The sequence below is a fragment of the Castanea sativa genome, chromosome 3, assembly GCF_040712315.1.
Source record: "Castanea sativa cultivar Marrone di Chiusa Pesio chromosome 3, ASM4071231v1".
Lineage (NCBI taxonomy): Eukaryota > Viridiplantae > Streptophyta > Magnoliopsida > Fagales > Fagaceae > Castanea > Castanea sativa.
The window spans coordinates 16,103,430-16,116,613 of record NC_134015.1 but is presented as its reverse complement, the minus strand read 5'-3'; the positions used below and the strand labels follow the sequence as shown (position 1 = coordinate 16,116,613).

Here is a 13,184-nt window from a genome sequence, read left to right as displayed (position 1 = left end):
GACCCGTGGGACACTAAAGTTCTCAATAAAATAGACAAATGTGGAAAGGAACTGGCACGATGGAGCAAAAAATGTTTTGGAAGTGTCAGAAGAGAGCTCGATAATAAGCATAAGCAACTCAAAAACGCAGAAAAGGAGGCAGCTTGGACTGGAAACTCAACCCGTATGAAGTTATTAGAAAGAGAAGTAAATCAGTTGCTGGACAAGGAAGCCAAGATGTGGGGACAGCGCTCACGAGTAATGTGGCTTAGAGATGGCGACTGTAATACAAATTTTTTTCACAGCAAAGCTTCACAACGACGCCGATGAAACTACATCACCAAGCTATGGGATGCCATGGGTAACTGGTGTGTTGGGCAGGAACACGTGAATGCTACTATTCTAGACTTCTACCAAAACTTATTCTCCTCTGATGAACCAAGTGGCCTAACTGAAGTGATTGACGTTATACCACATGTGGTTACACCTGACATGAACTTTCAGCTTGACAGAGAGTTTACTATTGAAGAGGTGGAAAGAGCAGTGAAGCAGATGGCCCCCTTTAAATCGCCTGGTCCCGACGATATGCCCCCTTTGTTCTACCAAAACTATTGGTCTTTGATTGGGCCCAATGTGACCAACTTCATACTGCATTATCTCAATACAGGTGTGCTCCCACAATCTCTTTGTCACTCTTTCATCACTCTGATACCGAAGGTTAAGAATCTAGAATATGTGTCTCAATTTAGGCCTATAAGCTTAAGTAATGTGCTTTATAGGATTTTCTCAAAAGTTTTGGCAAATAGATTGAAAATTATTATGCCTCATCTCATTTCGGAGCACCAAAGTGCTTTTACATCTGAACGGTTGATTTCAGATAATATCCTGGTAGCTTTTGAAACATTGCACTACATGAGAAATCATAATAAGGGGAAGACGGGTTTTATGGCCTTGAAACTTGACATGAGTAAGGCATATGACAGGGTAGAGTGGTCTTTTATGGAGAAAGTCTTGGTGAAAATGGGTTTTCAAGATAGATGGGTGAAACTGATGATGGCATGCATTACCACGACATCATATTCGGTGTTGATAAATGGAGAACCCCACGGTTACATCACACCATCAAGGGGACTTCGACAAGGAGATCCCTTATCCCCATACCTTTTCCTCATGTGCACAGAAGGCCTGCATGGACTGATAAATAAAGTATCAATGAACGGTGATATCCGTGGTGTGTCACTTTGCCGCAATGGCCCAAAACTAACCTATTTACTCTTTGCAGAAGATAGCCTATTTTTTTGTAGGGCTATGGAGAATGAATGCCAAACTTTGTTGAACATTCTTGCTAAATATGAGCGTGCCTCTGGTCAACAAATAAACCGAGCTAAAACCACGCTTTTTTTTAGCAAATCCACTAATGCTGAGATCCAAGATAGGATCAAGAATATGCTTGGAGTAACAGTGGTTCAACAATATGAGAAGTATTTGGGTCTCCCCTCTCTAGTTGGCAGAAATAAGACCGAGAGTTTCACTCACATAAAGCAACAAGTTTGGAAGAAACTACAAGGTTGGGAATCAAAGCTTTTGTCTCAGGCAGGTAGAGAAATTCTTATTAAAGCTGTTGCACAAGCTCTTCCCACGTACACCATGTCTTGCTTTAAATTACCACTTACCTTGTGTAATGAGATTGAAGCACTAATCCGCAAATTTTTTTGGGGTCAAAGAGGTGATAATCGAAATATTCATTGGGTGAAATGGTCGGATTTATGTAAGCCTAAATCACAAGGAGGTATGGGTTTTAAAGACTTAGCCGTGTTTAACGATGCCCTCTTGGCAAAACAAACGTGGAGACTTCTACATGACACCCAATCATTATTTTACAAGGTTTTCAAAGCAAAATTTTTTCCAAACACCTCAGTGATATGGAAGCAAGATCCCCAAGTAATGCTTCTTATGCTTGGAAAAGCATAATAAAAGGGAAGGAGGTAATAAAACACGGAGCAGTGTGGAGAATAGGCACAGGGACTTCAATCCAGGTGTGGGTCGACAACTGGCTTCCTATGAAGAATAAACCCAGAATTTTATCACCAAAACCGGATGGAGAAGACACGGTCAGGGTGAGTGATTTGATTGACCCAAACAACAGAACGTGGAAAAAGGACTTGCTTGACCAAATTTTCTATGACTTTGAGGCAGCTACTATCAAGGCTATCCCTTTTTGTCGCTCCATTCAAGATGATGTCTTGCTCTGGCCATTTAATCCGGATGGGGAGTACTCTGTTAAATCGGGGTATAGGTTCTTACAAGAGGCAAATATGTCCCAACAACCAGGACCCTCAAACACTGACACCATGAAACCTCTCTGGAAAAAAGTATGGGGATTGGAGGTGCCGAATAAGGTAAAAAACTTGATATGGCATGATTGCACAGATTCATTACCCACCAAAGTGAACTTGGTTCGTCGCAAAATCATCCCTGATAACCGGTGTGATATCTGCCGAGTACACCAAGAAGACACGGTCCATGCCTTGTACGGTTGCCCGGTGCTAAGTTCCTTATGGAGTCAAACTCCAATTTGGAATCATGAAGCACTCAAGGGCAGCACGAGTTTCACTGACATTATGGGTTTTGTTTTTGTAGGTAATAGGAATCTAACGCTTTTTTCACTTGTCATTTGGAACCTGTGGAATCGCCGAAACAATCTCTGCCTTGGCAAAACAGAGCATGCTCGGGATAGACAGCTTGAAAATCTCACACCTCCAGCGAGCTACACTCTGCACCGAGGTCAACAACGGATGGAATGGTCTCCGCTGGAAGCTCAACGATATAAAATAAACTATGATGCGGCAACGTTTGTGGAAGACAACCAAGCCGGACTGGGCGTTGTCATACGAAACAGTGAAGGTCACGCTAGGGCCTCACTGACGCAACAAATCCCTTTGCCAACCACAATGATCGAGATTGAAGCACTCGCCGCACGGAAAGCAATGGAGCTTGCTCTGGAACTCAGCTTGGACAATATTACTCTGGAGGGCGACAATGAGACTCTATTCAAAGCCTTGAAAAACAGAGACACAAGTTTGGCAATGCATGGCCACCTTATAAAAGATATTTTATTTCTTAGCTCTTACTTTTCAACTTTTAATGTATCTTTCGTACGCCGACAGGGTAATCAGTTGGCTCACTCTCTAGCTCGTAAAGCAAAGTCTCTACCCTTAATGACTGTCTGGATAGATACTGTACCACCAGAACTTGTTTCAATTCTTCAGGCAGATTTATCTAGCCTGCCTTAATAAAACGTATTTGACTGGATTCTCAAAAAAAAACAAAAAAACAAAAAAACTTGCCCTTTGCTTATTTTCGAATGGCCATATATAGATATATTTATGCGTTTAATATCAATAATGTAATCATAATAATGACAGTAAAATTATATATAACATAAAGATTGCATATATTGTATAAGTTGAAGGACCAATAATATTCACAAGACTAGTACAACTGTATTAAGACTAAATAACAATAATATTCATAAGACTACATAAATTATATTGAGGTGAAATAACAATAATATTCACAAAATGTGATTCTCTCCCCTTCGAGCACTTCAGACCCAAATCAAGATCCAGTCTTTCTAACTTCGAAATTCTCACGGCCGACCCAGTTTCAGCTCTCCATCCACATCCCAATCCACGGTATGTGCCCGATCTCTATCACTACACCAATGGCCTCCTTTCTCTACTTTGTTTGGCCTAATGCCGAACCAAACACCTGATATTTAATTTGCCCGATCTCTCTCTCTAAGACATAGAACTCTACTTTTCGAAGGAGAGCCCCAAACGGCGCTTGAAACACAAAAAGTGATTATGATTGGCTGAAGTGAAAACACAAAGAAAAAGAGTTAAGGTTTAAGCTAAAATAAAATCAATAAATGAGAGAGAGAGAGAGAGAGAGCATGGTTATGATTGGTTCTCTTTTTCAGGCCACATCTCTGTTATTTCTGTTTTTGATTCATTCTTTGTCTCTGTTTTAATGGTTTGACAGTGGGGTTTTTTTTTTTTTGGGTATCTCTTATATTAATTTTTCTTTATTTTGATTAACTTTTCATCTTTTAGGTCATTATAATTTTCCCTCATTATTTAAGTTAAAAAAAATTTGTGAATATTATTTTTATTTCACCTCAATACAATTTATGTAGTTTTATAAATATTGTTGTTATTTAGCCTTTAATAATAATAATAACAACAACAACAACAACAACAACAATAACAATAATAATAACAATAATAGTTTTTTTTTTCTTATCAGATAATAATAGTTTCAACTACAACAATAATGCCATAATAATAATAATAATAATAATAATAATAATGATGATGATGATGATGATGACGACGACGATGGTTGCTGTTGTTGTAATAATAACAATAACAATAACAATAACAATATCAACAACAATAACAATAAGAAAGTTTCCATTGTGTCAAAGGCTTTATAGCTGAATTGACACTTTTCCATGTACAAAGTGTTTGGGGATCTAGGGGGGAAAGGGTTCAAGTTGCGAGGTTAGCAGCATGTTGTAATTATCTCTCTCAAAAAAAAGAAAACCTCCATTGTAAAAAACCCAAAAACAGACCCTTCAACCCACAGAAAAACTAGTAAATACCCCATTGTCAAAGCCCCAAAACCCAACAAAAAGCTCTCACAAAAAACCCTTTTAAATACCCAGAATTAGAACTCAAAAACCCTCTCAAAATACCCAAAACAGCTCCAAGAAATACCATGAAAAACAACAAAACACCCCACTATCAAAGCATTAAAATAGAGACAAAGAAATGCTAAATAACATCAATATTCATAAAACTACATAAATTGTATTGAGGTAGAATAACAATAATATTCACAAGCTTTTTTTAAAAACTTAAATAATAAGGGAAAATTATAATGACCTAAAAGAAGAAAAGTTAATCAAAATAAAGAAAAATTCATATAAGAAATTATTGTAATTTTCTTTTACAAGAATAAATAATTCTAATTGAAGAGAAGCTTGAGCCATCAATGACAACATGTTTTGAAACAAATTATTTTGGAACATTAAATATTTTTTTCATACTAATGTTTACTGTTGGGAAATTTTTCATTAAATTAAATTTGGACCAGAGAATCAACTCTATTTGATTAAAGGATATAAGTAATCTAAATTGTATTTTATATGCATATATTTCGCTTATGTATTATTATTGTTATTGTTATTATTACAACAACAGCAACCATCATCGTCATTATCATTATTATTTTGATAACAAAAAACAACGACGACAATAATGATGATGATAATATGTATAACAATATTATTATTAGATCTAAATGCTATTTGGGTCCTTAAATTTATTTCTATATTTCAATATAATCTTAAACCTTGTTAATGTGTCACCTTAATCCGTAATTTTTTATCCTCGTGTCACAATTATTCTTGCTGTCCAAGTCATGTACATGGAAAAGTTTGATGTAGTCAATGAGATATTAAAATAATAGGCATATGCTGACAGGATGTTACTGTGTATGTCATATGGCCTCAAAAAGGAAAATACATGAACTCAACCTGTTACTGCCACCCTTATTAATGAAAAATATTAAAAAACAATTAGCACAGTTGAGTCTAGGAGATAGTATTATAGGTCATTTTTATATTTGCATACGAAAAATGCTAAAAATACTACAAATTTTACTACATAAAATTTACATACTAATATAATAATAAATATAATTAGTGGGTTTTTACTATCTCATAACTGAATTTTGAATTGTGTTTTTTCTAATTGATGACACACATGCCACTATTATTCTCATAATATATATATATGCGCTTTTGAAAACTTGATAGATTGAGTCTATCAAATGAACGTTGGTGGTACCTTTGGAAGAGAATCATCATGGTTCAAAGCAATTCGAGACTCAAAAGGTCGGTCATCCACTTGATTTCTTACAAATATTCAAATGCAAAATCTTTTTTTTTTTTTTTTTAATATATCAGTGTTAGCAATGAGGAGTTTAGTCCAGTTTTTAATAATATTGTTTCAGGCATCTTACTTAGAGTTCAATATGATCTTGAAATAGCGGAGATGTGATGAAGATCTACCATATTGATGGGACTAAGAGACCTAAATCAAGCTTCTAATGAGACCGGAAGATGTTTAAAAGATAAAGCCTTGATTCGATTGGGTTGGGTCCATATGGGTCAAATTTGATAGTGGTTTGAATTGTGGGTATGAGATTTTCTGATGGTTTTATGATGGACGTTGATGTGATAAAGGGTTTCCATGATGACTAGGTGGCTTTGGCATGGGTTGAAAATATATTTGTTAGGTCTCGAATAATATTATCAACGATGATGATGTCGAAAATCGCCAGTAAGCTGCACGGTCCTTACGTCCCAAACAATACCTGCACAACAAGAAAGAAAACCTCAAAAGAGTACCGGTGTGGTACCGATCAAATACCCTTCGAAGGTCAAGTCAGCAGAACTATCACAACTCTAGAGTGTCAAAACTTTTCTAAAGGTTTTGGCTCTTTATATTAACGGGGAACCGACCTTTGTTCCTTGGCAAAGAGAAATATTTCCTTGTAGAGAAGATTTTCATAAATATGCCTATTTTAAGGGACCTTTTCCCCTTTCCATATAGAGGCTCTACTGACTAGAGTTAATCGTGGAGCACAGGTTATTGCATTTTGAAGTTCCTTGGGGGCCAAATAAGCCATGTCATTGCCACGTGGCTTTTTGCCACCGTCAACCTCAGTATCCGTCTGAACTGTTATCTGTCCACTGCAGGTGATTCGTTTCCCACAAGTCATCCGTCCACCTTCGATGCGTAGTTGCCGCCTCATCCCTTTGTCAATCGATCTAGTGAAGCTACCCGTGGTAGGTCTTGTAAATTTTGGCCGTCCACTTCAATTTTACCCTCTTCAAACAATATTAGTAATCCAAAATAATAATTATATACAATAACACAAATATTTCTATGGAAAATTCTTTTTTTTTAAGGGAAAAACAATGGAATAAACTCCGAATAATTTCACTATTATCAAATCATAATTTCACTATTATCAAATCATAATTTCACTATTATTAAATCAATTACAATAATTTTTGTATATATCTCACAATTAAAGAAAAAATCTCTCTTTGTCCTGGCTGTCATCTTTAGCAGCTCCCTCTTGACTGCTCCCTCTCTTTTTTTTCTCTTGTGCGGCTCCTTTTTTCTTTTTACTTCACTATGCAGCAGTGCACACAAAACCTAATAAACCTTATTTATATACAACCCAGCCGCCACACCATCCTAGTAGCACACAAACTCTAATTCACTTGAATTAGGAATTCTTGCTCCTATTGGCCACGAGAATAATAATACAAGCCCATATGTGGGCTTTTACTTCATGGGCTGGACCATGTGCTTTATGCACCCAACAACACCATGTGCTTTATGCACCCAACAACATTCGGGTGTGTATGCTTCTATTGTGAGGATTTACGACCCAACGAGAGTAGGTTTTCATGATAGTTTTGCATTTTTTTCTGTTTGATGAGGGTGGTATAGCTTCACGGCTTTGCATTTTTTTAAAATAATAATAATAAAGGGCATGTGGCATTCAATAAGGAAAAACATATTATTTTGATATCACCATTTGCGGCATCAAATTTTTACATCTAATATTTGACAAAAGAACAAAATGTTAAGGATGAAAATGAAACATTTGAATTGATAGGGACCATTTTGAAACATGGGACAAGAGTTGAGGATTTAAATTTTAATTGATTCTTGTTGTTGTTTGCTATGTAATAAGTTTTATTTAATAACAATAAAAAAAGTTTTACATACGTGAAAAGTAATGCATCCAATATGTAAGGGTGTACTTTGTTCAATTAATAAGTTTATAACACTATATCTCTCTAAAAAAAAAAAACAAAGGTTCACAACTATATATATAAAGGTTAAGAGATGCTTAGGGAAATAATTGTAAATATCATGGAAGAGATCACCAATAAAAATTCATGGACATGGAAGATATTGTGTTAATTGATTTCTTTTCTTAACAAAACATTTTCTTTCTTTCAAAAGTCCAAATTGTGAAACTATTTACTAAATTATATCCTAAAATTTTAATAAATAAGTGATTTCGAGCACATTAAAAAACCCGGATGCTTTTAAGAACTTGTTTGGATTAACCAGATTACAAAGAACCCATCTGGTTAATTTGACCGGGTCATATGCTTTAGATACGTACATAATTGGCTAATTGTTAATTAAACAAAAATTTTGATTTCAAATTTTTTTAGAGAATTAGTTGATGACAGATGTTGTATGAGATGTTTGTCAATTCTATGAGTAGACATGTTGTTCATGATCCCACTATTTTTATCTTTATCACATAACTGTTAAAGGTGATGGATGCTTATTTTTGTGAGGATATATTAAAGTTTGTAACAATTTTGTTGTCTTGTGGCCAATTTCGGATATTTATGAAATTTCACATAATAATATTTCATTCTTGAGGAAGACCAAGGATACTTACTGATATTAAATGGCAAAAAGAAATTAGAAATATAACAAAAACTTCACAACATCATATCATTGGTTATCAATGATTCCTTGACTTTGCATTGACGAATTAACAGAAGACAAAGCAATTTGTTTTGTTTTGATTAGTATTATGTTTTGTTGAGGTAAAAAGTAATGCATCAAGTACACAAGGGATATACAAGATAAATAACACATCTAAGTTCAAAGATTACAACAATTCATAAAATCTAATAAATTATAGAAAGAATATGCTCATGCAACCAGCATCCACTCAAAAAATGCTGAAAATTTTGCATATTCACTTCTAAAATTCTGTTCACACTCTTCGAAAGTTCTAATTTTTCTTTCACCCCAAATACAATACATCAAGTTATGAGAAATGGTCTTCCAGATTGTATTGATGACTTGATTCTATTCCTTCCAAATTGGTCCTGCCAATAATCCAGTAAATCTAAAAGCTCCTTAGGCATCACCCAATAAACTCCCGAAAAAAAAAAAAAAAACTCAAAACCCAAAACTCAAAACCCAAAACCCACATCCTATAATTTTCTAGGAAAAGGGTAAATGCAAAAGCAAATGAGTCAACATCTAACCTCAATGTGTAGCTTGATCTTAAATTTCTTTTTTTCCTTAAAAAAAAAAAGAATAGAGAAGAAAAGAAAAAGGTTGACAACTCATACTGTACTGGAGTCTGGAATCAATAATGCTCCCAACATTATGCACATGGCCATGCTCCCACCTTATCACTTTCTCAACCAATCAAATAAAATACAACAAATTTAATTATAAAGTTATGCATAGTTCACAGAATTTCATCATACACTAGAAAAAAAGATAACGCATGCCATTGATACATCAAGATTTGGAGGGGGGGACAAAAAAACAGCCAATATGTCACGACAACTAGAACGTTGACAATTATTATTAGACAAAACCATTGACACAAACTTACACATGAACATCTTTGAGCAAAGTCTTTATGAACAGCTTCTATTATTATTGCTTCTTTTTCCTAACAAATCTCGAATATGTCTCTCATATGCTTATAACATATATAATATATATAAAGAAAAAGAAAAAAAATAAAAATAAAAATAAAAAACATGGTACAGACACATCCAAACTTTGTGCTCTCTCTTGCAGCTTCCACTTTAGCTGGTCTGTCTTCTTTTGATCATAGACACAGCTCTGACAAAACCCACTTCAGCTTCTGTTCTTGCATTTCTCCACCGCTCTTGGTGCTGTAATAATTCAAATAAAATTCATATTATAAGCACAAATTTATATAGGGATTTGATATTAATGTTATTTACTAAGTGTTAATCATTTTTTTACTAACCGAGTCCTATTGCTTCAGATCCTTTCATTATCCGCAAACGCTTGCATGAATCAACGAACATCCTGTAGAGTAATTACACAAGGATTAGTAATGTGCTAAATATAAATGCAATGTCATATAACATGTAATTAGTGAAGAATGTAGCAAATTAAGAACTTACTCCCATGGCACATCGCCTACAAGCATCCAATCTCCATCCTTATCTTCGTAAGTAGGCACATACTCAGAATCATTCAAAAGGTCTATCAATTTGCTCTCGTTCATGAAATCTTTCATTCCTTGTGACCCATAATTACCTTCAATCCAAAGCAAAAATTTACCACTTTTTCAGTTTATATACATGCATAACAAGTTGACCATGTTTCCCTTATTTTATTAGCCAAAATGAAATTCACATATTAAGTGGGATTGTTAAGTTAATTACCAATGGTAAAGGAACTGAACATTTTGCCTAAGGCCTCAGAGAGGTCCTTGTAGCTCTTGTACAACTTCAAGTCCACCTTGCGTAAATATGGTGCACCATCCATGCTAACCTTAACAAAGGCTGCACTGCTGCTAGCCTTTTCGGCTTCATCGTTACTGTTCTTCTGGACGGACACGATGTTCTTTCGGAATGATCGAACGGGTGGCCAACCCACAACTTGTGCCCTGAAAATTCAAAGTTCACATCGTTAAATATCGTTGGCTACCCTTAACTACCATCTAAGTATCCCAAACATTTAGATCTAGTCAAATTATGTTATTAATTGTCATAATGTGTTGACAGAGAAAGCACACCAAACAGAAACATATTTATTTTCATTTGTATATATTCCGTCTTTAATACAAATTTCATTAAGTAAAACTAACAGAGTAATAGTCACTCATCAGAAAAAAAAAAAAAACGATTAAAGCATTCGTTTATCAAATATAAAACCGTACGTCATCATATTTTTAGTCCCATCAAATTATAGACTTTATGTTTACAATTTTTTATTCTTTAACATTTTCTTTGTTTATGTTTTTTGTTAGGTAACATTTTCATTGTCTTAGCTTATCAACTAAGAAAATATGCTAGCCTTTACTCTCTCTTTTTTCAATTATTTAAGGAGTAAAAAGACATTTTCCCCCGACCTTTTTCTTTTTTTTCGGCTTTGATGCTTTTCTAGATATTTTTTTAATTGTTCTGTACTTTTGAATTCAGTTAAACAATGCGTTAGGTGTCTGAGCTGTGGACTATCTTTTCCCTTGTCCTTGTTTGGCCATTAAATTGTTCGGTTGTTGAGAAAAGTAAAGATTCCATATGTTTTGTTATTTTGCTATGTCTTCCCGACAACCAACCAAGGCCATGAAAAGGCCAACTCAACGGCTCACGAGTCTGCAATGTAAGCCTATATCCATAAAGTTCCCTTCGAATTTAATAAGAAAAATTAATTAATAATTCAACTTTTTTACATAATTTGTGGAAATAATAAGAGCGTGGGTGCCTGGCATGAATTTAATTAGAACAATTATTTAAAAATTCAAACTTTTTTCATAATTTGTGGAAGTGATAGAGAATAGAGTGTGGGTGGCATGAATATAATAAGAATAATTAATTAATAATTCCACTTTTTTCATCATTTCTTGGAGTTATAGAATATGAGTGGTGGACAAAATCTTTAACATGATCTAATCACTAACACTTTTTTTTTATTCTCCACACAACTCACAAACTACAATTTAACAAATAGTTTAGTAAGTTATGAAAAAAAATGGTGAGAAAAGTTGTGTGATATATGAAACTTCTTAATAAGGAGGAAGAGGAAGAAAAAGCTGAGAATTTGAAATGAATAAATATTAGCTTTAAGAAAAACATGGCTCAAAGGCCGATTCCATAAATGAACTCTCTTAAATTCTCACTTTAGTCTTACACAAACAAGTTTGCTTAATGAATTCCTAGCAAATAAAAATAATAGGGTATCATCGATAAAGGGAAAAAAAATCCTACAATATTGATTACAATCAAGGGCTAACATTAAAACCAACTATCTAGGAAGGCAAGCGTATTTATCTTTCATTCATATATGCATTTATTCATCACAAAGTCTTAAATTTCTACCGTTTAAAAACTAAAGTACATCAATATTCAATGCTTTCCGAAATTATGAAATTTGGAAGAACATGTATATGACTATAGTTTATAGTAATGAATAATATTTAAAATACTTACTTGGATGGGGGCTTTGCAGGATCATTAGAACGAGGTGTAACAACACTAGTCTTCTCCTTCATCTTCTCAGCTTCAACATTCTTCCTGGAATCCTTTGATGAAAGGTTAAGCTTCAAATCAACGGTTTCCGAAAATCCTCTCTTCCCGTTGTTCTTCGCCGCCTCGGCATCGTTACCACCTCCTCCGGGTAGTCCTAGTCGTAATTCCGTCTCTTCAAAATTAATCATACTGTATTTGTCACGCTCTACATCCAAAACACTAGTCATTTTGCACCAAATATTACGTAAAATCCAATACTAAAAACTTTCAATAACCCTTTCCTTCTACCTTCTCTCAGTATTTTTCTCACCCTTAATCTGATTTTCTCTCCCTTTCTTTCTCTCTCAATTTTGTTTGTTTTCTTTCTTGTTGAAGTGCTTTTCTCTTGCTAAATGCTAATTAATGTTGCTAGAGAGGGTGCATGAAAAAGTAGAGACTAGTGAATATGAAAAGTTTAGGAAGAAGGGCAAATTAGCTGTACTGTTGATAATATATGGTTTTGGGTGGTATTGTTTTGGGGGAGTTTTTTGACGGTATAGATGTTGCCACGTGGAGGCTTATATTAGTTGGATCAACCGAGACTTGTCGGGAGATTGATGTCATGCATGATGTCATGCCCAGAATGATTGTGGCAACGCAAGTGGGCAGACCAGTTGGCTCTGTTGGCCTTTTTTTAAGATAAGAAAATTAATAAAAAAAATTGGCTAAACCCTAGGCTCCACCTTACTAATTCCTGCTTAATTACCTTAAACAGAAATGAAAAAGAGAAGTAAAAAACATAAAGTTTGATTAGGAAAGAATTCCACCAGACGGTAAGATACAACCTTTCCTTTCTAAGGCCTTGTAGATAGTATTGCCATTTTTTTTTTTTTTTAATCACATTAGTCTTATTTTAACAATGAAATTATTATGGTTGCAGAGGGGATGTTATGACTAAAGTTATAAATGCTTTTTCTTATAGAAAAGAATATCAATAGTTGGGGAAGGCCGAAGGGGGGTATTTTTTTAATCACATTGATCTTATTTTAACAATGTAATTATTATAGTTGTAGATTAG

The 13,184-nt window shown here is 34.5% G+C and overlaps 1 protein-coding gene across 1 annotated transcript; it reads right to left on the bottom strand.

Annotated features, from left to right (window-relative positions):
- Window positions 1-9,450: 9,450 nt before the first annotated feature.
- Window positions 9,451-12,612, bottom strand: LOC142627325 (auxin-responsive protein IAA16-like). Its single transcript, XM_075801166.1, has 5 exons — window positions 12,089-12,612; window positions 10,322-10,545; window positions 10,058-10,193; window positions 9,898-9,959; window positions 9,451-9,799 (listed from the first exon to the last, which is right to left on the bottom strand). The coding sequence occupies exons 1-5, from the start codon at window positions 12,352-12,354 to the stop codon at window positions 9,762-9,764; spliced, it is 726 nt and encodes a 241-aa protein (XP_075657281.1). The 5' UTR covers window positions 12,355-12,612; the 3' UTR covers window positions 9,451-9,761.
- Window positions 12,613-13,184: the final 572 nt, after the last annotated feature.

Coding starts and splice junctions, on each gene's coding strand:
- LOC142627325 (XM_075801166.1), bottom strand. CDS start 12,354: ATGACTAGTGTTTTGGATGTAGAGCGTGACAAATACAGTATGATTAAT. Junction 10,194..10,321: donor GTTCAGTTCCTTTACCATTG/GTAATTAACTTA, acceptor TTTGGATTGAAG/GTAATTATGGGTCACAAGGA. Junction 9,960..10,057: donor GTAGGCGATGTGCCATGGGA/GTAAGTTCTTAA, acceptor ATTACTCTACAG/GATGTTCGTTGATTCATGCA.